This window comes from Centruroides vittatus, unplaced genomic scaffold, assembly GCF_030686945.1.
Source record: "Centruroides vittatus isolate TY-2023 unplaced genomic scaffold, ASM3068694v2 contig_393, whole genome shotgun sequence".
Taxonomy (NCBI): domain Eukaryota; kingdom Metazoa; phylum Arthropoda; class Arachnida; order Scorpiones; family Buthidae; genus Centruroides; species Centruroides vittatus.
Genome location: NW_027122209.1, coordinates 1877666 through 1902911, shown reverse-complemented (window position 1 = coordinate 1902911; position 25246 = coordinate 1877666). Strand labels below are relative to the sequence as shown.

Here is a 25246-nt window from a genome sequence, read left to right as displayed (position 1 = left end):
TAATAGATTTGTTTGAATGATTGGTCAGTATCCGATTTTTAAAAGTCCGTAAGCTTGTCCGTCCAACCGAGGATAATATCACGTCTTTAGAAAACTTTGCCCGACATCTTTCGGAAAGTTTCGACGTTCTCAAGTTTTACTTCTCCTTTATATATTGTATAAGCGATTGATAATAGTTGTTTTAATATAAGCTTATTTTTTCATAGTGATATAAAGAGCCGAACTTCTGTACATTGTCGCATGTATATTTCAAATATTGGCGAGTAAATCTGAATAAAACCGCCCGGAATACGAAGTTCACATTTATCGACTGATTTTTCTCATATACAGTATATCAGCGCCGCAGGATTATTTATTGTTCGTTAAAGGTAAGTTAAACCCATTAGCCTGTCTGTAATAATCCGCAAATGCATTATCGAGTTTCCAATCGTCGAAAACATATTTATTGTTATGCTAGATTTAAAAACCGAGATCGATTATTTGCTATTTTTTGAAAAAAACATTAATTGGCATTATTTTTTTACATTGTCTGATTACCACGACTTTTCGCCAATTTTTTTTTATTATAATAACTTTTTCTGTAGTTACCAATTGTATTCCTTATTATTTTGTTATTATTAATTTATTTATTAATGAATGAAAATGTCGAAGTACGGAAGAAACGAATTAGCTAATCGAATCCCTCATCTATCAGTGACGTTTCCGTTCGATGATTCGAAAAACTAGGGATCAGAAGGGAGATAACGCGACTTTTTCAACAGTATTCGAGTCTTTCGATCTTAACGATGTGTTACTTAAAAAACATCAGTCGAGACATTAATCGGTTATACGTAAATTTATTTAAACTAATCACTCCGGTGCCGTCTAAACTAGGATCCTATCAATCTATACGCACTAAATTGCCGAAAAATGACCGTTTCTAGGAGCGAGACAAGTTTAAATGTCCATTTATCAAATTATAGATGTAATGCTGTCCGCACGTTGTCAACAAATATTTTCGAAAATTCGATATTATCAAATTAAAACTTTTTCGAAAAAAATTGGTTACGTTAACGTTATAATATTACGTTAAGTGTAACGAGGTTCGCGTGTGATGTAACTTTCTGTATTAATTTGCGAATTCTGTTTTTGCAGATTTACCGAGAGTTATCTCCGACAAGTGGAAATAACTCCTTTGGTAATTTTGTTCAAAAATTGTTCTTGCCGTATTTAAACGGAAGAATCTATGAAATACAAGCGAAAATAGTTGTCTCAATCTGCGATAACATTTCCAAGTGATTCCCGATCCCTCCGCTACGCGAAGAACTTAAAAACTAAAATATGAGACGACCAAAAAGTACTAAATTAGAAATAAAACTAAAAATTCGGTATGTATCCCATATTACGCAACAATTATGAAGTTAGTAAAATGCTAATTGTGCGAAATTTGTAGTGGACGCGAGTCTTAAGGACGTGGATTACGTAAGCTTCAGAAAAAAGCCGTAAATTTCCGGTCCTGATAAAAACCGTTCTAAAGTAGAGGTCCAAATTTTTTCTAATTCGCGTACCCCTTTTCATGGAGATGTAAAATTTCATGTCTCTAAGCGTCTAAAAATTGAAAACAGTGAAGAATGTTATCAAACGGTTCCAGGCTGTTGTTCCATAATGGTTGATTTTTAAATATTAACTCAAAATATAAAATATTACGACCCTTACAATGGATAATAGAGACGCGAAGTCAGTTGCTAGAGAAGAAACAAATGTAAGGTTCGCTTTAATAAAAGTACACCATTTAATAAAATATTAAATTGAATTTAAGAGATTTGGGTTTAAAAAATTATAAATAGCTTAAGCATAAACTCCTTTTAAGTGAAAAGAGGACTATTTTTTGCATACTCCCCTGGGATACGCACACCCCAAGTTGGGAAACTACGCTGTAGACAACCCGACGTTCCCCCTTTAACTGGATTTCCGACAGAAAAAAAGTGAAACGGTCTTCCAGCACGGAAGAAATTCGTTAAAATCGACGACGATAAACGTGTCGGGTGAAAACATTAACTAAATACGACGACGAAGGATTTCAATTCTCTTATTCCTATTACACACAGAAAGTCTGGCGAAGAATGGTCTCGTTTGACAGGTTTAATTCGTTGTCTGTTCATAGACTAATTCCGTACTGCGTAATACAACTCGTCAATTAAATTTAAAAAACAAACTGAATTTTTATAATAATGAAATTAATTGTCGAGAGCCACTTACGCCATCGCGTCGATAACCAAAAGCTCGCCATTGGACCATCTGCTCCGTTATATCGCCGATGTTAAATCCGGACAAGGCGAAATAACGAAGTGGATCGATAAGAACGACGAACCTCCAGGCGTTTCTCTAAAAGCCATAGAATTATTACGAATGGAATAGCGAATTATTCGCGCATAAACATAACCATGGGGTAAGATTACACTTTTTTTTTTTTTTTCTAAATATTCGACAGCCGGATCCTTCGATGTGATTAAGATTGAATGCGGAGGGAGCGCGCACTTGTAAAACGAAGTGTTAGAAGTAAGACAAAAACACGAAAAACCTACAATTACGCGTAATTTATCAGTCAACTTGTAATTGCCAGCGCCAAAGCATTATATTATTATTTTTTTGAAAAATAATTTAATCCGAGGATGCGGCATTGAAGTCAATCTTATCGCATCCTTTCGAAGGTAATTTTGTACTGTTGTATTTAAATCGACAGGAAAATAATACGCGACATATAAAAAAAATCCATAAAATTAAGAATAAATTTATGGTCGGCGCAATAGTTAAGTGACAAAGGGAACGTAGGCCCGCCCCTTTCCACCGCCCTTAAACAAAGAGGCGAGAAAAACAACGTAACCGCATATTAAGCTTACAATTAAAAACGGATTTTGACAGTAAACGATCAAAAAAAGAGAAAGAAATAAAGCGTAACGATGGAAAAAGTAAAACCAGGATTATCGCTAGAGAAATTTGGAACCAGCCAGAAAAGAGCGGGTTTACCTAGACGCAAAGTTAGTGGGGGAAGAGAATTCGCGCGCCGAAAATAAATCGTTAAGCATTTAAGGGCAGAGAGTTTGTTCTTTGTAGGGAAATGGACCGACCGAATGCCCGTTACGACAATGGGAGAATCGGTGCGCGTAAGGAACGCGTCTTTAGCGACGCTAGAAACATTCTGTCGTGATTCTGCGAAAATAAATGTCTCTCTTCTTATAAATGGTCGTAATGAACACTGTGTGTGCAGTAAATCATCGTAATTTATTTTGAAAATAAATCATTCTTTTCTAGCAGAATTTACATGATGTGAAGCAGGAAATCATTAATAATCTATAGCCTATACATTATCCCACAGTGGGACACGCCCGTACAAGTAGATTTCTCGGTGACTTTTTAACGCACAAGTTCTGCTCGTTCGACCTAATTTATCAACCGAAATCAATTAAAATCTGCAGACACCCAAAACTTTACCACTCCAACTATTAATATCCTGTCATCATCGCAGTCGCCAAGGTTTAGTAGGACGAATAATCAATGCCAACTACATCCATGTAATTAAGTAGCTCCGCGATTTATAGGAGGAATAAGACTGGGCTATATTAATCTCTAGTCGCTTAAAACTGATGACGAAAATACATAATCACGATAGATCCTATTTTATACGTCTTCTCTGACAGTTTTCCGAACTCGGAAGTATCGGCAACTTACTCTTCGCATTAATTCACCGCCTTTCCTACGCGCTCTTTAAACGTTTTTAATCGCGTCCATTTATTTAGCGCCCGCTCCATTAATAAAAATTCCCGGGCCAAAGAAAGGTCGCCTCTTCCTCCCGTCGCTCGGCAGGCGGCGACGTTGGGTCGAGGTAGCTTCGGACCCGATAACGGTTATTTTTATTGCCCAAATAAAACCGCTCCCCGGATGAATGGCGCGCGACGCCGGACGATAAATGCCAGATAAGAATCTAGATTTAAAACCAGATGCGTCTTCCCACGCGTGGCGGAAGCCGCCACGCGACGACCCCAGGCGTCACCCAATTACCGACGCGCGCCACTTTAGTGCGATTAGAGGTAAGCCGCGTTTCGTCGGAATTCCGCTCCGACGTCGGCCGTCGTTTATGTATTCCGACTTGGTTCCTTCGGAAGCGTCCAAAAAATAAATAAATTAGAGAGTGGTGAAGCCGCCGAAACACGAGGAAAAGCCGGAGACGGAGACGACGTCGGGCCGTTTCCGTCCTGCCGGCCGCACTAATTACCTACCGCGTCGGTACCTCGGCGGTCGTCGCTAATCGTCGCGTGCCGTTTCTCTCCCCCGACTCGACCGGCGCGGCGAGAGGGACGGCCGGCGTCGATTTTCACCCGTCCCGTTATCACCGTGGCGGACGCTTCCGACTATTTTTCGGCCGGGAACGAGAAGGGAGCGACGCGTCCGACGTTACGTCGTATCTCGCCTTTCGATAAATTACCGGGCGGGAGAGCGGGAGTCGCCACCGTCGATCCCCCCGACGCTCCCCGCGCCGCCACTAGATTTATGCGCGTCGGTGGCCGGCGCTAATTTACGGCGCTTCCATTAAGCGAGCGCGCCGGGCGACGCTCGTTTATTCGGAACAGAATTAAAAGTTACCTTCGGACGCGGACCGTTAACGACCTCCACGGATAAAGTTCCTTGGCAAATTTTAATCGCGCTTCGGACGAAATTTACGCGCTTCTCCTCCTGACGTCCTCCTCCTTTTTTCTTAATTAAAGGCCGCTTCCTCCCCGATCCCGACTCGTCCCCCCGATCCGGAGAAAATACTCGGACGACCAACGATTTGGAGTATTCTTAGACTGGGACGAATAAACTAGGGACTCTCTTTGTTCCCAAAGGGACGATCGCAGCTTCAAATACCACTCCAGACGGATAAATTACCAGAAGAAGCAGGTAACGTGTACCGACTAATCGGACTTTCGCGGGTGGCAGAATACCCGCGTCGTAACGTCACGAGAACGCCTTTCTCGTAACTTTCTTAAAAATAGGTTACTTTGGATAAAGAAAAACAAAGGGTCCTCTCGGAGTAAAAACGTTCGTTTTAAAATATCTCTCATTCTCTTCGTTTACCGATCTATAAGCGGCGACTTTCTATTTGCCAATTAAAATGGCGGAGGAACGAATGAAGGAGGAACAAATACTCACTTTTTATTTATCAAATACGAGTGAAATGCGTTCAAACAAAGGGAAAGGCTCGCATCTTCACTTTTTCCGTCTCTTTCAAAACGAAAACGGCCAAACTTTGGAAAATACGTGATTCGAAATGACCATTAAACAGCATCAAGCCATCCAAAGAAATTACGGTAATTGGGCGATGATTAAACTTCAAAATACTTTGTCTTAGAAAATTTATCCCAAAAAAATCCTATAAGAATATTATCGTTCGGGTGTGATCTTTTTATATTCCCATAAAAGATTCTGTGACTGAAATAGTATGGCGATTATCCCGATCTTCTCCGGTAAACTTATGGGAACGATTAAAGACTTTAGGTAAAGTAATTTGATGTAATTCGTGTAATTGCTAACACTGAGAAACAGTAGTATAGTCTGTCGGACGCGACCGTACGCGGAAAAATACTATCGATGTGGCTCCCTGCTTATTTATTGAGTGCACAGAGCGAATTCCCCGAATTATTTAAAATCGTATATTGTAAATATTAATGGGAACAAAAGTCGTTACGACTTTTTTGTTAATGGAACACGGGATATCGAAGACGTAAATCCGTTCGACCGTAAATCGATGTGACCGAAACAAAGTGACGTATACAAAGTATTTAATATCGCGTATCGATCAAATTCGAACGCGATCCGAACGGATCGATGGTGGAAGTAAATCGCCAGTCAAATTTACCGCAGCCATCCATCGATCAATGGTAGATTTACATCCCGAAATATTCGCCCACTATTGGCGTTAAGTAAACGCAATTCGCGTCATTTTCGCCGTCCCCGTCCCCGCGTGATGACATTAAGCGTCGAGTCTATTCCTCCTAAACTACGTCCGACCTCGTTAGTCCACACCGGCTACGCCTATTACAACAAAACAGTAAATTAGATTACGACAGATTACGTAGTGTCAATTTAGCGTAATAAATATATGGTATTTTCAGTTTTGATAATATTTTAATAATAAGCGGGTATAATTTTGATAATAATATTGCAACGCGCAGCTAATTGTCAATGATTTTTTACAAAACAATACAAATCTTAGTCGACACACACACGCATCAAAAAATACACAAACTTATACAAACAAACAGAGCATAGAGAGGGAAAGTAAGGGGTTTTTCCCCGGGGTCGGAGAAAACTTAAGTTTCTTCAGTGGTTTCTACCCTATAAATTAATGTTATTTTAAACACTAACAAAAATGAAAATCTTTAAGACTTCTACTTATTAATAAAGAAACATTCTACATATTTTATTTGTGCAAAAAAAGGCAAAAGGGACCCCATCAACTCCCGAGCCCCAATTCCAAGCTATCGATGGCCCGGCAGACGTAGCTATAGACGACAGGTGAATACCGTCTTTCGGGTATTGCATACCAATCATAAACAGATATTTTGTTGTAAATTATACGTTTAGTTTGTATAAAGAGTACGTAATTAAATCTTTGCGTCAGAATCTATTGTTTACAGATTCGTTGACCGTTCTGTGATTATTTATTTCGGGTAAAGTCGAATTCCAAATTTTTGTACTACAATCGACGAGTGAGCTTTATTCGAATTTGAACTTAAACCGGGCGTTAGTGTTATAAAATTTTTTCGCTTCTCGTATTAATATAAGAATTGTATTTTCGAATACTTTCTGAAAATTAATATATAAAAATTAGGAAGAAAAAGTTGAAAAGTGAATATGTCACCGAAAGACTTTAAAATTTCTTATGTCGGCTTCGCCGGACTCTCGCACTTCATGCAAACGACGGCACGAGCTTTCGGGCCTTCCCTCCTTGTCAACGCTGACGTAATTACGGATACAAAATCTTTCGAAACCGAAAACGAGTGCACCGCTCACCATACGAAGCGAAATAATTTCGTCGTGGACAAACTTTCCTTAACTCTTTCACTCGTCAACATACAAAAATAAAAGAGGCCGCGTGGCTTGGTATAAAACACGCTCTTTTATTTGCCGTTAGACGACAGTTACGTCACATCGGTTGTTCGAGTAACTTTCTTCCTAGCTATAGGTCGAGATACGGGAATGATTTAGTCTCTGACTATGAACAGAACAAGTTGGGAGAAAAGTCGAGCGCGTATAAACGCCTGGAAAATAAACTAAACCGGAGTTAAGAAAAATACCGTGTAATAAAGGTGTAATTAACGATGTTTAACGATTACTTTTCTTCCAATTCATCGTCTTTTGTTTCAGAAACATCCAATCTACACCCGACACCTCGTTAAGTCCGATTCGACTCGACGAGGATTTTCCAGCCGCGATCGATAGCTACGGTTTTGGAATCGCCGGAAGTCGTCGCCGATCGCCTCGCGCGAGAATCGGACCGGAAAGCCGGACTGGACGTTTCGTAGGTCGGAGGGGAAAGGTGACGGGGCGGGACCCGGAAACGGGCGACGGCGGCGCCACCTCCGTTCGTCCAACCGTCGGGTTTAAACGGGAATAATTCGGACGGTTTGGCGTTGGCGCGGTATCGATTTTGTCGACGTCACGCGCCAAATGGATTTCCTTTTATATTTAAATTAAAAATAAATGGCACGGTTACCGATTATATAGCTAATTACTCGGCAATTGTTTTTCGTTGCCAGGACGACAGTTTTGTTCCTTCAAACAAATTAACGTAAACGTACGTCCCTTCGTTAAATTTTAAAACGTCCGAAACCGTAAAACTTTACTGCCAGATCGAAAACGGAGTCCGTTTTCGGAAACGGATTCCTTCCGACCCCCTTCGTGCATTCTTCGCGATTAGACGTGTGGAGAGAGACGAGAGAGAGAGAGAGAGATTTGCGTTAGGGGGAAAGGGACGAGGGCGATCGGGCCACACGTCAATCCGAAAATATTGTAGGAAGTCGCTGGTCCGATTTTTAAAAAAATGAAATTAATTTGGCGCGTTTATAGGGAACGCGTAAAACGACGAGGGGATCGTCGATCGTTCTTTTTCTCTTTAATAATGAAAGTTAATCTTCGTTTGTCGTGACACCGAATCGGCGGAGCGATACTCGTTTCGTTTCAGAATTTACTCGTCGTAACCAAGCAACGTAATATATAAATACGGCCTCATTTACAGCACCGCCTATCTAATGTCCGTAATTAAGGCGAATTATTTAACAGAGACGGCGGCCCGACTACGCTTTCCTATATGGAGCGCGTACCGCCGCGCCGGTAACGACCGACGTCGCCGACCGGTCGCGCTCGTAACGATACGAACGTCGCCGCCGACGCCCCCCTTCGATCGCCCTTTATAATTAAAAATTTTTCCCGTCACCCCTCATCCGGCCTTCGGAAAACGTAGGGTCGGTGGGCGTGGAGGGTCCGCGGGTCCCGTCGGAAGAGGATAAAACGGAAATTAACAGGGAGTAATAAACGCTCGATACCCAGATAAAAACCGGAATAAAAGTGAAATTACTTCGATAAGAACGATAAATATCATAAAATTTTTCTCGGACTCCGGTTAATCGAGGTCGAAACACGGCACCCCGATAAAAATCCCCGACACCCCTCCGATTGGTGTTTCGATACAACTGAAAAAAATGATGAGCAAGAGGAGGGTGGGAGTGAGGCGTTGATTGGGGGAGGAGGACGGGTCGGGCGTCGAAAACAAAAGAGATTTGCAATAACGGTAATAAACGGAATTAGGGATCGGCGGGTGACGGAGGAGGACGGAAAGAGCGTCGTTTCCGATAAAATTTGTAACGAATGTAAATCGCGCGCGTTATTTATTCTACGGTCCGGCGTCGCGTGTTATGTTTCCGGATTTAACGATTGGCAGTCACGTGCGCTCTCCCTGCCTATGACGTCGCGTCTCAGTATCGAATTCAAAAGAGTCGTTTTAATCGTTAGTTCGACCGCCCATTCTTCTAACCCGTTTGATATGCAAATGGCGGTTGTCATTTTAGATTACAATTTACTCTTCCATTGTGCGCGCCGGACATAAAGTATTAGGCGTGGGAACGAAAGGAACAAAACAAAGAAAACGCCATTAATTTGGCCTCCGGGGTAGACGCTACCCGATGCAGGTGGCGAACGCTTATTTCGCGTTACGAGGAAAAGGGCGAAAAAAACGGATAAAGAGTTAAACGAAAGAGCAGGTGAAAAATTCGACGATTATTATTAAACAAAGGACCGTAAAATGGAAAAATAAAAAAACAGGTCAACGGTCTGCATTTGGACTATCGAATTATTCTTTTGCACTCGTTCCACCCACCATGGCGTCGCGTCGGAAACCGATGGGAGCTAAAACTTCGGGTAAAAGCCACGATTACAAACCGTTGATCCCAAACGACCACCTCCTTTAACCAAACCACTCGATTGGACTTTCGGAGACGGGAGGACGCTTCGTTCGAAAGACAGAGCCCGCCACCGACCGGGAGCCAACCGTTATTCCGCCCTTAGTTTCGGTGGACCGGAGTTACGGTAGCGCGTTTACCAGAAATGCGGGGTGCGAAACGGCACTCGTTTTCCGCGGATGGCTTTGCCGTCGTTCGGTTCCGGTAGCAAAACCCGGCGCCTTTCCATATCTTTCCGCGCTCGGACGGAAAATCCCGGAAAAACAATCCGGATCGGAACGGAACGGTAGAAGGGGACGAAAAAAACCGGTTTATTTCTTTCTTCGCTCATTTCTGCGGCTGGTAAATAATTTTATCGGAAGCCAACCGAGCGAGAAACTGGCTAAATAAATAGTTTTGCAAAAAATGAGATTAAAAGAAAAGGACTAAACGTGCGAAAAGTTACGGAGGAAAACCCCATAAGAAAGCAAAATTTATCTGCCGACGCCGGAAACGATACACTCCATCCCCCCTTTTCGGAAAGGAAAGTGGAATCGGATGTCTCGAACCACTTTTTCCGGCGGGGACGTCGTTTAACCGGAAAAGGCAATCCCGTAACATTTACGAAGCCCAGCGATTTTTTGTCGCGCGCCCAAAGTCCAACGACTTACGGGAAAACGTGTGCAGAGAGCGATTCCACACGGCTTCTTCGACCCCGCTTGAAAGTGGACCGGTGGAAATCTTCGAAAAGGAGTAGAAAGCGACGATTCTTTCCTTCCGTAGAAGGGAACTACCAGACGAGGATTCGAGCGACCACGCCGAGGGGTGGAACGTGTCGGGGGAAGAGACGATTTGGGAAAAGGGCGAAGGCGGGAGGAACGGACAATGATATTTAAAATTACGTTTGGAAATAATCGATTCGTTTTAATAAGTTTCGTGTTTACTCATTTATTCCGCATATAGTTATTACGGATAATCAATTAAGTGGGATAAAGCGATTCTTCATATTTAATTGAAATCGTCAAACTTAATTTAAAGACGTAAATCAATTTATTTACGAGAGATTTTCAGTCGAAATTCCGTAATTATTTATAAGAACTAGGCGTAGCCGGCTTCCCCGGTTTTAGTTAAAATTTTAATTGGCAATTCTTCTCCCGTTCCCGATCGATTTCCCTTTCCCCCCAAACAATTACGACTAAAAATCTCCTTTCGTCCGGCAAAAATTCTTAACCTTCGAACCGGTCGTCGTCGAAATTCCTAAACCCAGGCGTCGAAATCGTCTACTGATAATTACTCTAGTTCGTTTCCGGATTTCGATAATCCGCCCGATGACCACAAACGACATTCTCTCAGAGTTCTTCCATAAGACGGGAGCCGACAGCTTTCTTCCTCTCTGTCCCCATTAAATAAATTCGGAGAACGAAAGTCCCGTCGAAACATTCGAAAACTTTACCCGAAAATAATCGTCTGTCATCTGATGCCATGGCACCCTTTTGTAATCCAGACAATTAAAAAAACCAAAAAGTAAAAAAATACTGGTAAAAGTCTTTCACTAAATTAAAGAAACGTCCAAAAAACAATACTGCATCGACGAAAATTAGCGCCAAAATCCACACGCGCCGTTTAATTATTGCGTGTGAATTGTACGATTGTTGCATAGCCAAGCGATTCTTCTCACCTTCGTCCAGTACAGTAAATTTAATTGGACGAACGAGTTTCGTCGTCTATCGCCCACTCGGATCTTAATAGCTGAAGATGATACTTAAAAGTATTTGGATTCGAAACAGTTTCGTACTTTTTGGATCTTTTTCGCTCTTCCTCCATAACTCTTTTAACGCAACATTTTTATCGAAGTATATCGTATCCAACGAAATCTTAATAATTTTACGTTTACGATATTTTCGTTACGTATAGCGTTACGAAATACTTTTTAGTGGCAATTTATCGGGTTGCGAGGGGCGAAGAGAGAGGAGCGAGAGAGGCTCTACAGTCGAAACTTTCGTATTTACTCGTCCGAATATTTCGTCTCTACGAAAGGAAAGAGGTCGAGCGATGATCGGACGGAAGCATTATGGGAAAAGTAGCGGCCGCAGATGGGAACGGAAGGTCGTTGTTAAATAAGGAATGGCGTTTCGTCCGCAGAAAAAATGCCAACGGGTTACACTGAGTTATTTCTGGTTTGTTAAATACAAATGGAAATAAAGAGACAAATTACGCCAGATGAGCGGGAGACGTTAATCGGGTTTCTTCTCAAAAAATTTACAAAGATCGGATTCGAATTAAATCGTAGAATTGCTACCGATCGTTCTTAAACAGAGAGCAACTTCAACATCCATATTTTTAAACGTTGTTCAGACTACGTTTTCTGTTTTATGGGATTTCGCCTTCGGAATAGTTCCAAACGACCGTACTTCTAGCAGAAATTAATTCTTTAACTTACATTTAAGTAAAACGTAAACCTACGCAAAACGATACAAAAAATGCAACTTCTCTATCGATACAAAAGTCGAACCCGTAAATAAACTCTGGAAAAAAACTGACCTTGGTTTAACGTAGTAAAACAGCGCGTATTCGACTTAGCGCCGTTTCAAACGTAAACAAAGACTAGCGTACTCGTCTACCCATAAATCCGTTCGACGTCGTCCCGAGTTTATTTATTAATTACGCCAGAGCCGACGCCCGGATCGCTCCCGCGTACTTAACCGTACTTCGACGTTCCCCTCCGACCGTAATTTCCATCAAAGAACGGTACTTTCGTATCTGATATAACACGTATTAGTGTGATGTCACAACTGGTTGCGACGCGTCGAAGATATTCTCGGAACGAAATTAATAAAATGTTACAAAATCTAATTATTTACGAACGACTTCACAAACTTATAATTGACGCCGATAAAACCGGTTTGAACGTTTTGCCAACGAAAACAAAGCGACGTATCCAACAAGTTCGATTATACGTAGAAGTCGAATAAACAGAACAATAAAACCAAAATATCTTCATCCGTATATAGAAGAACTTTAACCCGATCCACTGGTATTCATCAACCGTTAAGACTCTGACATCATTCGTTGATGTGATAAACAAAGCGAAAAACACTCAACAATTAAAAGAGAATCGCATAAATCTATTGAGGAGACAAAATTAAATGGGAGAAACAAAATGCACCGGGTTACGTTCTACATGGATGACGAATAACGAAAAAAACTTTAATACGTCGTATTTAAATATCAAGCGTTTAACTTGGGTTCGACCCTATTACGGACCAAATTAAATTCTATAAATGAATTTGGTCCGTGTTCGTGTCTGAATACCGTTACCGAACGTTCTCGAAATACCTTCCTATTATATAACAACCAATAATTTTTTCATCCAACTTTTAGTCCAAGATAAATCTTCGAAATGTAAATTTAAGTTTGGCATTCGACTTTTACCCGAAATAAAGCAAATAAATAATCAGGAGCACTCGAAAAAACCCACAAGCAACGGAGCCGAGAAGACTTAATTACGTACTCTTTATAATATTACATAAAAATTACTGTACTTTCACTTGTATAAAAGTTATGATTTTCAACATTTTCATGCTTTGATAAAAATTTATTTTAACACTATTAAATCTACAGATTATTTATGTCGATTTATATAAACCTACATTTGTATTTATTCGTTGTTGTTCTCAATAACGTTGATTATTGAGGAGGATCCGCAAAATTTATCGATAGAAAAAATAAGAGAAGCCGTACTGATTTTGCAGTTATTTTTACAAAAGTTTAGCCGAAAGGTCTTCGGGATGTCGGAAGATGAAACGAATATCGCAACCTGTAATTTTCTTCCAGTATAATTTGATATGCATTGGTGTAGTCTTCTCGAGTAATAAACAAACGTTATATGCAAGTATAAACGCAATTTCTATTTTATAACAACATAAATATATACAGATCATCGTTCTAAGACAGGGAACTATTAGAGTACTTTTTTAAATTTTAATTATATAGACACCAGTATACTTGACACGGTCCAAATTGGAAACCACCGGTTTACCGGATGCTCCAGACACTAGCCACGCTATGTAATTAGCACTCATATATAAATGTGTGCGTGTCTTTGTCAATAACTTCGTATTTGTTTAATTTTTCCGAATAGTACCGCACGGTTAAGATAAAAATCTATTAACTTCCAGTGTTATTAAAAAACTCTCTACAAGCCAAATAAAATATGGTATAGAACTTTAGGGACCGGACTTTTATTCATCAATACTAGACTTCACCTCATGTTAAACAAATTCACTTTTACTATTTACCTTACAATAGCAGTTTTTCTACTCATTTTAATCTACATACGGTAAATAACAGAAATATCATACATTAAAGCACCATTAATTTATGTATCTATTTGTATATTGTCCTTCTCCTTATATAGCCTTTGTTTTACCAAAATTTCCTTTAAAACTGTTGTTCACCAAAGTATTTTTTAAATAGATGTATCGCGATCTGGAACCGATTAAATCCTGTATATTTGTAAGAAGCCGGTCAATAAGGAATTAGATAAAATGCCTTATTGTCGCGATAACCGTCAAAGCCATCTTATATAATTTATTGTATTGTTAACACAAATGTTGTGTCGTGATTGTTTTAGTTGTTATTTTTCTCGTTTGTCTTATTAAGGGGAGCTGAAAAAAAGCCTTGGCTATGCTCCTTGCATTACAAATTGTAATTCTGTAACCTGTAAATTAAATTAATAAAAATGAAATTAAAATTAAAAAATAATAAGTGCATTACGTAACATTCTTAATTTTAAAAATAAATCGCAAACAAATACTGTGTAAGCAATTTTGCATAAAATATTTCTCATGTGTGATTTCCTTTCGCTCGGAAACTAATTATAGTATTAAAGAAACTCTACACGCGAATACCGTTAATTTCGAAGTGGACAGTTGGATTTCGTCGTCGCTACAATTCACGCGTTGGAAAAGGGAATTCGCTTCCGAAAAAGAAGATCTTTTCCTTTTCCGTCTTTATCACAAATTGCGCCTTTATTAAACGAGTGAAAAAAGACATTCGCACCCGAAACCCTTCCTACAACCCGTCGATTTCAGTTCTAGTGACTTTCTCGCTTGCCGATACCCGACCTTAAAGAAGATGGTAACGGAAACAACATCCTATTTCACCCGTCCGACTATTTCCATTTCCAGAGATTATTTCGAATACTTAATATCGCCTCGTTTACGTTTTTCTAACTTTTCGTCGCTTCCTTTCCACTCCGTAAACTCGCCGCGACACTTCCTTTATCATCATTAGTGTCGTCGCGCTTCGCGTTCGGGAGGATCGCCGCCGCGCCGATCGATCGAAACCGACGATTCCCGACATCCACGAAGTTTTAATTTCACGGAATCGCCTTCTTCCGTTACCACGAATCCTACCGGCCAGGACTACGCGGCGGATTAGTTTTCCGTTCCGCTAATTGCGTCGCCCATGTAAAGTAGTAACGCGTAATGTGCGATGCGACGGTGTCGAAACGCTAAGTGAGCGACGCGCCCGGTTGTTCGACGGAAGACGATCGACCGCTATTTTAACTTTTTAATTAATGGATGAAGATCAACGTCGAATTTTAACGGTCGAGCGAAGAAATCGGGCATTTTCTAGGGGCGACCAAGAAGATCCGGGGAAGAAAGTTACACCGGACGACTTAAATGTAAATACAAATCTTTACCGACATGCGCGTGCATGCGTGACGATCGGATCGTCTCTACAAACAACCGACACGCGACTACAGGAATAAAATAAAGCTCACAACGAGGCGATTGCGCCGTCGGTCGCCGGTTTTCCCACGAAGCTCGTCGACACCAAGTAAAAAGTCACCCGTCGAAAGCATCGCCAAATTCCACCTCCGGAACTCGGAGGGACGGCAGCGCCCGGGGGAGTCGGCCGATAAAAAGCCGCGTGGCCACGCGCTGTCGAAACGGAAGTTGGCAACGCGCGCGCTAAAACGCCATCTTTCTTCTTTAGTCCGGCGACGACGACCCCCGGGAGCGGCCTTCGTCGCGGCGATTATTTACGACGCGCCTCCGGCGTCGTAAATAATCGCCGGGCAGTTTCGTGGTTCGGACGGCCGCGACATCCGCCCGCCGGTCCGTAATTTTCGCCTTCTAGTCCGAAAAAAATGGCGATAATTCTGTCGGGCCAATTCCTTACGATAAAATCGAATGGATTCATTGCCGTTTCCAGTCGATGGATTCGATGGGAAAGAGACGAACTTCCGAAAAGTTTCGTTGAGACTTTTTATTCCCGGATGAGTAAGGGCTGCGCTTTAAGAAGAAAACGAGGGATGGCGCGTAACATTTACGTAAGACGTTTGATGGCTTTCCGGCAGGCCTCGACACAAGAGAGGCGGGGCCACGTGGAAGAAAGGTAAAGGTCTCTTATCTACCGCGTCATTGTGTCCGTTTCATTCTATAATAAAAACAGTCTGGACGATAAACGATACACTACAGTTACGTTAAAAAAAAATAATAAATAAATATCGTCCTAGGTCGGCCACTACGTTATTTAAACGATCCGTTAGCAAAACGTTTGTCATCACGTATACTTATCGAAATTGTCGACATGTTACGGAGAAAACAAACTTTATGTTGGTAACACGAATTAAAAGCAAATAATTCGATATTACAACCTCGAATCCTTCGACCCGGAAAACTCGCATTTCGTGTTGGTGTAAGAAACTGACGCGTAACGCGCAAGCGTCGGACGTTATCCTCAACGTACGAAATTATAAAAGAAATAGCATTGGTAGAAAAATGCGCCCGACTAAATTTGAATTTGATTAATCTACGAAGGAGGTGACATATTACGATATAGGCGGAATTACTCTATGATTATACTATTTCTATATTGTAAATTATTATACTATGATATAATACAATATAACAATATTAATTCTTTGTTTTTCTGTAATTCATTCCCAGTTCTTATGCCGATCGTATTTATAAAAAAATCATTTATAATATAATTATGAAAGATTTAAATCCTGTAGAAGAAATCGACAATCTACGCAGGCCAAAACTTTTTAATTATTTAGAATCGCTCGGATACGAAATATAAAATAGAAAGTATCGTTAAATCTGAGTAAGTAAGGTATTTTCAATGTACTGTACGGAAGGCCCAGTTAATATTAGTTCGTTTAATAAAATAGAAACAAAATTTAATTACTTAACTACGTAAAGGGTTATCGAAAAGTCGTGCACATCAAAGAATAATTTTGTGTAAATTAGTTTCTCCTAAGGTCATTCGATGCGTGTGGCTTACTAAATAATCCATAGACATCTTAAGAAAAAGCTTTTCCCACTGTTGAGGTGCTATCATACATCTTAAAGATCCTTTGTGTGGGGAATGCCGAAAGGGGAGACCTATTTTCAAACTCTAATATAATAATTACGATTTGATTGAATTTATTTATATTAAGATTCACGTTCCAGATATTATTTATAAACGATATGTTCTCAAACTTAACAGACTATGTATTTCGACGCTGTGATCTTTCCAGGACCGTATATAATCTGGCGTCACTGGCAGAAACCCTACGAGTACAACCTACGATCACCTGATATTTTTTCAATGTAGTCGAAAAAGTTACATTCGTGTCTTTTGTATAAATAAAGTGAAAATAAAACCCCGACAGAAAAGCGTCGTCAATCGAATGTTAAAACGCGGATAGTGGCTTAGTGTTCGGCTCTTTCACACGGATAATCGAATTAAACTTTTATTGTAGCCGGTAGCCCGTTCGAAAGGGGATGGCGATTGTTCGGAAAGAAGTTACGAACGATCACTAACCCGTGTAAAAGGATGAAAACAAGAAGACGCTACGGCGTTACGTCAATGACAAAGTAGAAAAAGCAAGCGAATATTCTATCTACAGTAAAACTGTTTAAACGGACCCTTTACAAAACGGAAATTTGCTAAATGGAAAATAAATCTCGGAACCTTTTCTTATGTAAAATACTAGTATAACCTGTCTAATATGAAAACGGAAGACTTTTCGAGAACCTATAGTATAACGTAACCCATTAAAACGGAACTTGGCCTTACGGCAGCTTTGTAAATAATAATTATTACCGTAATCTTTATCCCAGACCGAAAAAATTTGGAATCGCAATTGACTTCTCGATGATTACAGTTAGTCTATTATTTTCTTCGTTTAGACTCTACTTTTATTGCTTGAAAAATATCTGCGACAATTTAATATCGCACTTCTTCAAATCTTTAGAAGATTAACTCGTTTTCAATAATTAATACTTTAAAACTACACACTAGTTTTTTGAAAAATGTCACATATCCTAAAACTTTAAAAGGTAGCTACTAAAAATAAAATTAATATTAGCTGAATGAAATAAGCAACAAGTGTTACCTGACACAATTACAAACTTGTATTGAAGACACGAGGAATGAGAAAAAATAATTTCTTACATTTGTTCTTATAGACAACATTGTAATAATTTTGAAATAAAAATGTAAAAATGCTATTACCTCATTCATTAACGGTGGTCGAGTTAGACAGTGCTGACTAGCAAGTGGTTCGTCCTCGGGGAATAGGGCAATTAACACACATTGTGAGGATATTGAGTTTTTACACAGATTTTTCTTCTGTGCACTGCATACACATTTCGGTATATTCGACACGTCTTTGAAACATAAAACACTTAGTCTGATAAGGAGATAATTTGAAGGACACATACATTGGAAGAGAAACAATTCTAAATACGAACTGTAACATATTTTTAAACTTTTCATTTTTTTTTTTCTTCTGGATTAAGAACCTCTATAAAACGAAAATCTGCCAAAAATAAAAATTCTGATCAGTAGCGTTTTGTTGTAGACAGGTTTTATTATACAGTAGACTCCCTATTATCCGAGATAATGTAAACCTATGCTACCTCAATAACCGAAAACTCGAATAAAACGGACGGACACGGCTATTTCGAAAAGAAACAAATCATTTCGTAATACGTTTATCGTTTTAAACCTTTTACGAATTATAATGTAAGTAAAGTATTCATTTAAACGTTCGCCTCGGATTATGCGAAACCTCGGTTAATCGGAGCTCGGATAATCGGGGTTCTATCGTATTTAATCGGCGGTTGGAGCACGCCTCAATTTCGTCGTACAAAATTAATAGCATCGAATTGTAAACGGTGTTCGGTTATAAACACGTTGGTTTCCCTTAAACACTACGGCAGAATAAAGGAAACTCGTCGCATTTTAAGGAATTATAATCACGGAAAAATATAAAAACAAAACGAAAAAAAATTCTCCGAATGTAACATACCGACGGCGAAGAATGTTTAAAAACCTGTATATAATCCCGAATCGTGAATCGTGTATGGGTCCTATTGTATAATCGATTGCTCCTTACCAATCCTGTCACGCTGAAACTACATATTTATCCGTCGGTATTTTTTGTACGCGGACCTTTTTGATCTTCATCACGAATGATTTTGTTTATACTGTTAACTCTCTGTTAAACGGAAAGAACGGATGATCTCGCTTTTATTTTTTAAACAGAGAAAATGTCCACCCTTAGTTATCGAAGTAGCGGAGATCGCGCGTCCATTTTATCAGATAATTACGTAACATAAAACGGAAATACAAAAGGAAGAACAGAATGGTCGGTCGAAGGCCGTCTTTCACTTTCTGCGAAACTTTTTCAAAATAAAAACAAAGAAATGTTTTATAACCATAGCGTTTATAAAAGTCCCGATTATAGAAGGTTATTTTATAACGATAAAAATAGTCAATACGTACTGTACTTAATGTTTACATCATGAATTAATACACCAATCAATTAACGCGTAAAAAATTAAGTTTTTTTACATACGTAATAATTAAACGAGATTTAAAAATATTATTTTAAATACAGTAGGAGAGTCTTTCTTTGTTTACAAAAAATAACGTCGACTCACAAGCGAAACGCCCCCGGTCGACCGGTAGCTTTAGTTAAACCAAACTCGTTCCTCCTCTATATATTCTAATAATTTATTTTTACGGTATATATAATTTTTAAATGTCGAATTAAAACGTGTTAATTCTTCGCACCCTCACTGCTGATTTATTTATGTTCAGAATAGTAAATTCCGGATCCACGGCTAAACTACGAGGAGAAATTGATATACTCGAAAAACACAGGTTTTTTTTGCACTTATCTTTCGGATTGAGATTTTAAAAAAGGTGCTTGCTTTAACCTACGTTACTTCATTTGTTTCTTAATACCAATGGCCGCCATAGGCCGGGACGGAGGAAAACAAGTCTGGAGCCGTAATCGAACTTTCTATAAGGCTGGCGTCGAAAAAACGGTTGGGTAAAGTGTGGCGTTGAATAAGTCCGAGAGAGGTAGAGGTGCCTCTTACTCTTAATCCATACAGATAAACAAAACCGGAGTAGAAATTATATGAAAGACATGGAACTAGTTCTATACTTTATTTTCTAGTAATTCGATTCGAATTAAAAAGCTTCGACAGAAAACGTTTAGTTCGTGGAAGATTACCTCTGGAGGAATGCGTTACGTCACCTGCGGGTGCGATTTTTTCTGCCTTTCCTACGAAACGCGTCCGATCTTAGGGCAACTCTCCTTACTTTACTGGCGATTAAATAGGAACAGTAGAGTGATACCTAAATAATAAATGACATCGTACTGGTGAGTCGAGCAACGTCAAAAATGTCGTGGTCGGAGAAAAAGTTCGACTGATGGTTTGTTTCCACCTCGTCCAAACAAAACGGACTTCCGAATTCCGTAAAACCATCGGCGGGATAAGAGGCCAATTCCTCCCAATATCATTCCAGGGGGATTACTTAGACGATTTTCTCCTCCCACCCGACGAAGAGGGAAAGTTTTCTCTGACCAGCGAAGGCAACGGTAGCCGTCCGATCGCGGTCTTAGTATCATCCTTACGGGCCGACGGCTTCCACCGTTCGTCGGCACATAAGAACCTGACTGGTCTACTGATTGAGAAACAATTTTCGTCTTAGTACTCATCGTTTAGTTACTCTAAACTATTTTATAAAGCCAGTCCCGGTCAACAATCAAATACCAGAAAAAATACCCGGTTTCATTAAACAATAAAGGTGGTTTGACAGAAACGAAATTTCTTCCTTCGAGTCGTTTCGCCTTTTACAGTCGACGGCGGAGGCACCAATTCCGAGCGGCGACCCCCAAAAAGGGCGACGGAAGTAGGAGAATCGGTTCGGCCCTCCGGAAGAGGAGAACTCGATTCGGACAGATGATTGCCAGTTCACACTCTTCACCCTTCATCTGCATCACCCGGACCTTTATCCGGTTATCGCTCCGACCAAACAAACGGTATTTCTTCGTCTGTTTTCCGAGCGAAGTTCCACGCGGCCATTTGCGGTCCGAAGACGAAGAAAGTCGCCGAGGCCTCCGATTTTTAGCCTTTTGGCTGCCGTTTGGTAGCGCGGTGCAACCGGGAGACGAAAAATTTAACGTCGGACTCGGACGGGCAGACTTAATTTGGCAACCGAATTCCGTTGCCATCCCTCAAATTTCCAATTAATACTTTTTGTATTTTAATAGAGAGGAAAATAATATTTTTTGTTAAAATTATACCTTCTATATTTCTCGATACTTTATACTCCGATAGTGAAAGAACTTTCTCCAATTTCTAGAAGAAATATCTAATGTTAGATAGAAATTACACGTCGACGAATATATAAGTACAGCGCCGTACACACAGAATTATTGAAAGCCATCCCATAATTTCCACATTTACGATTTCTTGTTCTTAAGATAAAGCGATAAGTTGTTAACGCATTTCCCAAAAATTCCGAACGAGTTTCTGTTAGTGAGGGCTGCCACACTCGCTTTGGAGAACGTGCGGAAGACGAGATAAAAATCGGTCGTTGAGGAAAGACGCCAATCTGGATCGGCCACGACACCCTCTCGCGGCTATCACCGGACCTATATTTATTGGCAGTGGGTATAAAAGTTTTCGTCGCCTGCCGAAAGTTTATTTATCGCCTCGAATTCCTAACCGAAACACCATCATTTTCCAGAGAAAAACCGAATTGGAAGTAACGCTCCACCCTCTTCTCGTTTCTGTAAACCTCCACCATTTTCGCCACCCGTCCCCCCAAATTACCGGTAACCATTAAGTGACGAAGCGGTAAGGATCGGAGGCGAGTCCCTGGTAAAGTCCGTATGTCTGGGGGAGAAAAAATGGCACAGGCTTTCCTAGTCCGATGGGTCATCGGCCGGATTCGACTTTCTTCTCGGCAGAAGGGGGAAGCTGGAGACTCCGAGATGCTAGGCTAAAGGTTATCCACGACGGGACTTGGAAGGGAAGGTGGGCGAAAAGGCGATGGCCGTTTGGTAGGATATTTGTTTAGCAATTAATGTAATTGGCCGAGTAAAAAAAGCAGATTTATAAATTAATAGTAAGCGGGAAAAGGAAAAACTAAATTAATTTCTCCGAATAAATATTACATTGTGTTTGCGTATGCGCCGCAATTTCGATTTCTCGATAATTAAGAAAAGATAAACAAGTTTTACAATTATCGAGTGCGTTCGAAATTAATATTAAATGTTTAATAGATAAGTCAATAGGAAGCAGTTGGCGCTTTTGAATATTTAAAATCAGCCGTACCGTTTTCTCCGGCCATCGTCGTTCGTCTGATGCTCATTCTACGCATTTACCCGCAGAATTATTAATACTTTAATTTTTTACGACGCTAACGAACCGCGGGCCCTTTCCTTTCCCCCTATTTTAATATTTATACTCACGAAATCTCGTACCGACAGCGTTACCTTCGACCACCGTTTAGCCACTTCCCTCCGAATACGACCAGGAAGAGTTTCGGAACCAGAAAAAAACACCCCACATCTCCCGTCTCCGTCCGACCTGGTGTGACGTAGATGATTTGGGGAAATTGGCGTAAAGAGATTGGACGGAAGCGACGACGGGTTAGGGACGATAAGCGCAACCTAGTCTAATCGATGACAAGAATTGGCATCTTTCGAACTTTCTACGAAAGGAGAAGACGTTTTCGGAGAGAAAGAAAAACGTTACGGTTACTCAAAGCGCACCCTTCTTCGCGAAGTTTTACGCGCTTTCTAAATTGTTACGTTTGTAACGGTCTTCGCCTTCTCCCAACTCAGCGTCGAGAATTAGGTTAAGCGCAGTCGACGGTGGCCGCGTCGGAAGTTTCGCCGCGCTAAAAATAGACATTTTTAAAACACGCGCGAGTAAATTCGGGCGGATGGAAATTCTCGTATTTGCGAAAGAACGGAAATTTCCGAATCTATCTCGATCGCTTCCCGTCGAGTTTTTTTTTCCCTTCAACTCTTTCCCCGGCCGGGCAGTATTCGATCTTAATTAATTTTAATTAAGTCACCCGACCGACTCGTCTCATCGATTATCGTAATCCGAAAATCGCTTTCCTCCCCGACGTCCCCATCCGCCGTCGCCCTCGCATCACCATCCTCCGCCGTTAGTTCTCGACTAGCGCGGCGTTCGGCGCGACGCGGGCGCGGGAACAGCGGTCCCGCGCCACGCCGCGGAAACGGAAGCGATATGTAGGCTAAGGAATAACCACCGGACCGGGTCCTGGTCGGATCCGGAGAAGGAGACGACGGTCGGTCGCCCCTCGAAGAGTGACTAAGAAGCGCCATCGGGAATGACGTTACATCCGCCATTGCAAAATTCGACGTATTTATTGTGTCATTGGAGAAGGTCTTATTTAAGAAGGAGGTCGCGCTAATAACCCCGCGTTTAAACTAAACCTTTATTTATAGAAATAACAACGACGCCGGAAGATCTCGGCTGAGGATCGTCTCCCTCATCTTCGGAAACGTAAGAGGAAAAAACGGAAAAATCTCTCGTAGCTTACCTCTGGGCACGGAATTAATTATTGTTTCCTCCGGTTTCGAGTTACGCGTGTTTGTATCTAAATTCGTTCCGGTCGTTTCGAGTTCCAAAGTGTAGAGATTGCTAACGGAAAACACTCGTTTGATAAACAATCGAAAGGAATACGATTACCGGCGCTGCCTTTCCTCGATTTACCGTCGACCGATCGTTGTTTAACTCAGTAATTACCTAAAAACAAAAGGAACGGCGACCTTCCGCGCGGTCGCTCCGTTCTAAAAGTTATCCGTACGGTAAAAAGAGACTGCGACCATTCCGATTTAACGAATTCCGCTTTAAACGTCGGGCCGACGCCAAAGGGGTGGCTGATGGAAACAAAAGAAAGTTCTTTTGGTCCGCCGACCGCTACCGATCGGCCGGGTGGTTAACGGCGTTTAATTCGCGTCGGCGCATCGATTTGGACAGCGTCGAGTGGGAGTGCGGCGTCGGGGAGAAGCCCAAGCCTTTGTCTAGCCGAAGAGTTTTATTAGTCTAAGAATAGCTTTTATCGTCCCGAGGGATTTTCCGGCAAATCTCTTTTAATGCCAGGAACGTCGCTCCGAAATTTCCGAGTTTATCGGAGGCGCCGGCCAAAATGAAGAAACTTTCTCCGTCCCGACGAAGGAACCGTTTCCTCCCGGGGTCGAGGGCAGAAATCCTAGAAAAGCGTCGATCGTTGCCGACTCGATTTAACGCCGGAAAGTTTCGTGGAGTACGAACGTTAAAACGAGGTAACGGGCAATTAATTATAATTCCTTCGTGTTAAGCGGGCGTTTGTACGCCGAGTGAGTAAATTAATGTTTGTCGACCAAACACATAAATTGCGCACGGTTTATTAATTTTTATCGACGACGAAATTATTTACGATACAAAGTTATAAAACATTGATATCGAATAAACAACCGCGTCCCGATATCGACCGTAAAAGGCAATTGCGCCTCCGTTTAAACGGGCCGAGTTTTAGTAGTGATTAACCGCCGCGTGTCGCGCTTATCTCCGTCTCGCTGGTTTCTATGGCAACGTCACACGCGACTCAATTATCGCGGAAGGGGACCGTCGGGCGGGTGCGGCCACGCCGCGCGCTTCCAACTTGGGTCGTCTTTGGCCGCCTTCCCCTTTCGTCTCGGCGCGGCGCCGGTTTTCTTCCTGGCCCAATGGGTCGCGTGGCCGATTTAAAAAGAAGCCAGCGCGTAACTTAAAGCTAGAAGAGTGGGGTGGCCGGTGGAAGACCGTCGCGCCCGCCGCTGCGCCGGGCGAAAACCGAACAAAGAGCGGCTGCCGTCGACAAAGACCCCGAGACAAAAAACGGCGAGACAGCCGGGTCGAGCCGTCACACGTGAACCCGACGCGCGCCAACTCGGCCGGCGGATCGATAGCCACGCTACCGAGGCGGGAAACCCCCCGTCGGTCGATGGCGGCGCGCGCGTTCTACAAACCCATATAGTCCGGGAAAACAAATCACTCACCACGCTTCCATCCAAATCCGATTCGTTGTGGTCCATCCTGGAGGTGGGAAGTGGGGCTCTGTTTTTGACACGAATTTTGGCCGTTAGACGAAACAACCACAGCGACGGAGACAGCTACGATGACGGACCGTCGTTTACACCCCGGAGTACACAACTGGCTACACGACGCACCGCGGTACTTTCCCCGCACCGCGCAGACAGTCGTCTGTGCGCCGCTCGTCGCCGTCCCGTCGTGCACGGCGCGCGTCCGCCTATCGTCGCTCCGGTCGGACCAATGAGGAGAAACAGACGGCCTTCCCTCGTTCTCTCATTGGTCGGTCTCTTCGTGCGCCTCCGTCGAATGGCGACCGGAAGGTCGACTGTTACCGCGGCGCGCCGTTTCTCCTCTTTCGCGCCGCTTAGGCCTCCACCGATGACGTCATAG

General features: G+C 41.7%; 1 protein-coding gene across 1 annotated transcript in view; it reads right to left on the bottom strand.

Annotated features, from left to right (window-relative positions):
- The window catches only part of LOC136976085 (AT-rich interactive domain-containing protein 3A-like), a 96961-nt gene extending 71930 nt beyond the window's left edge, over positions 1-25031 (bottom strand). The window contains 1 exon segment of the mRNA XM_067271291.1: positions 24823-25031. Coding sequence (XP_067127392.1) covers positions 24823-24858 — 36 coding nt within the window. The 5' untranslated portion in view covers positions 24859-25031.
- Between the last annotated feature and the right edge of the window lie 215 nt (positions 25032-25246).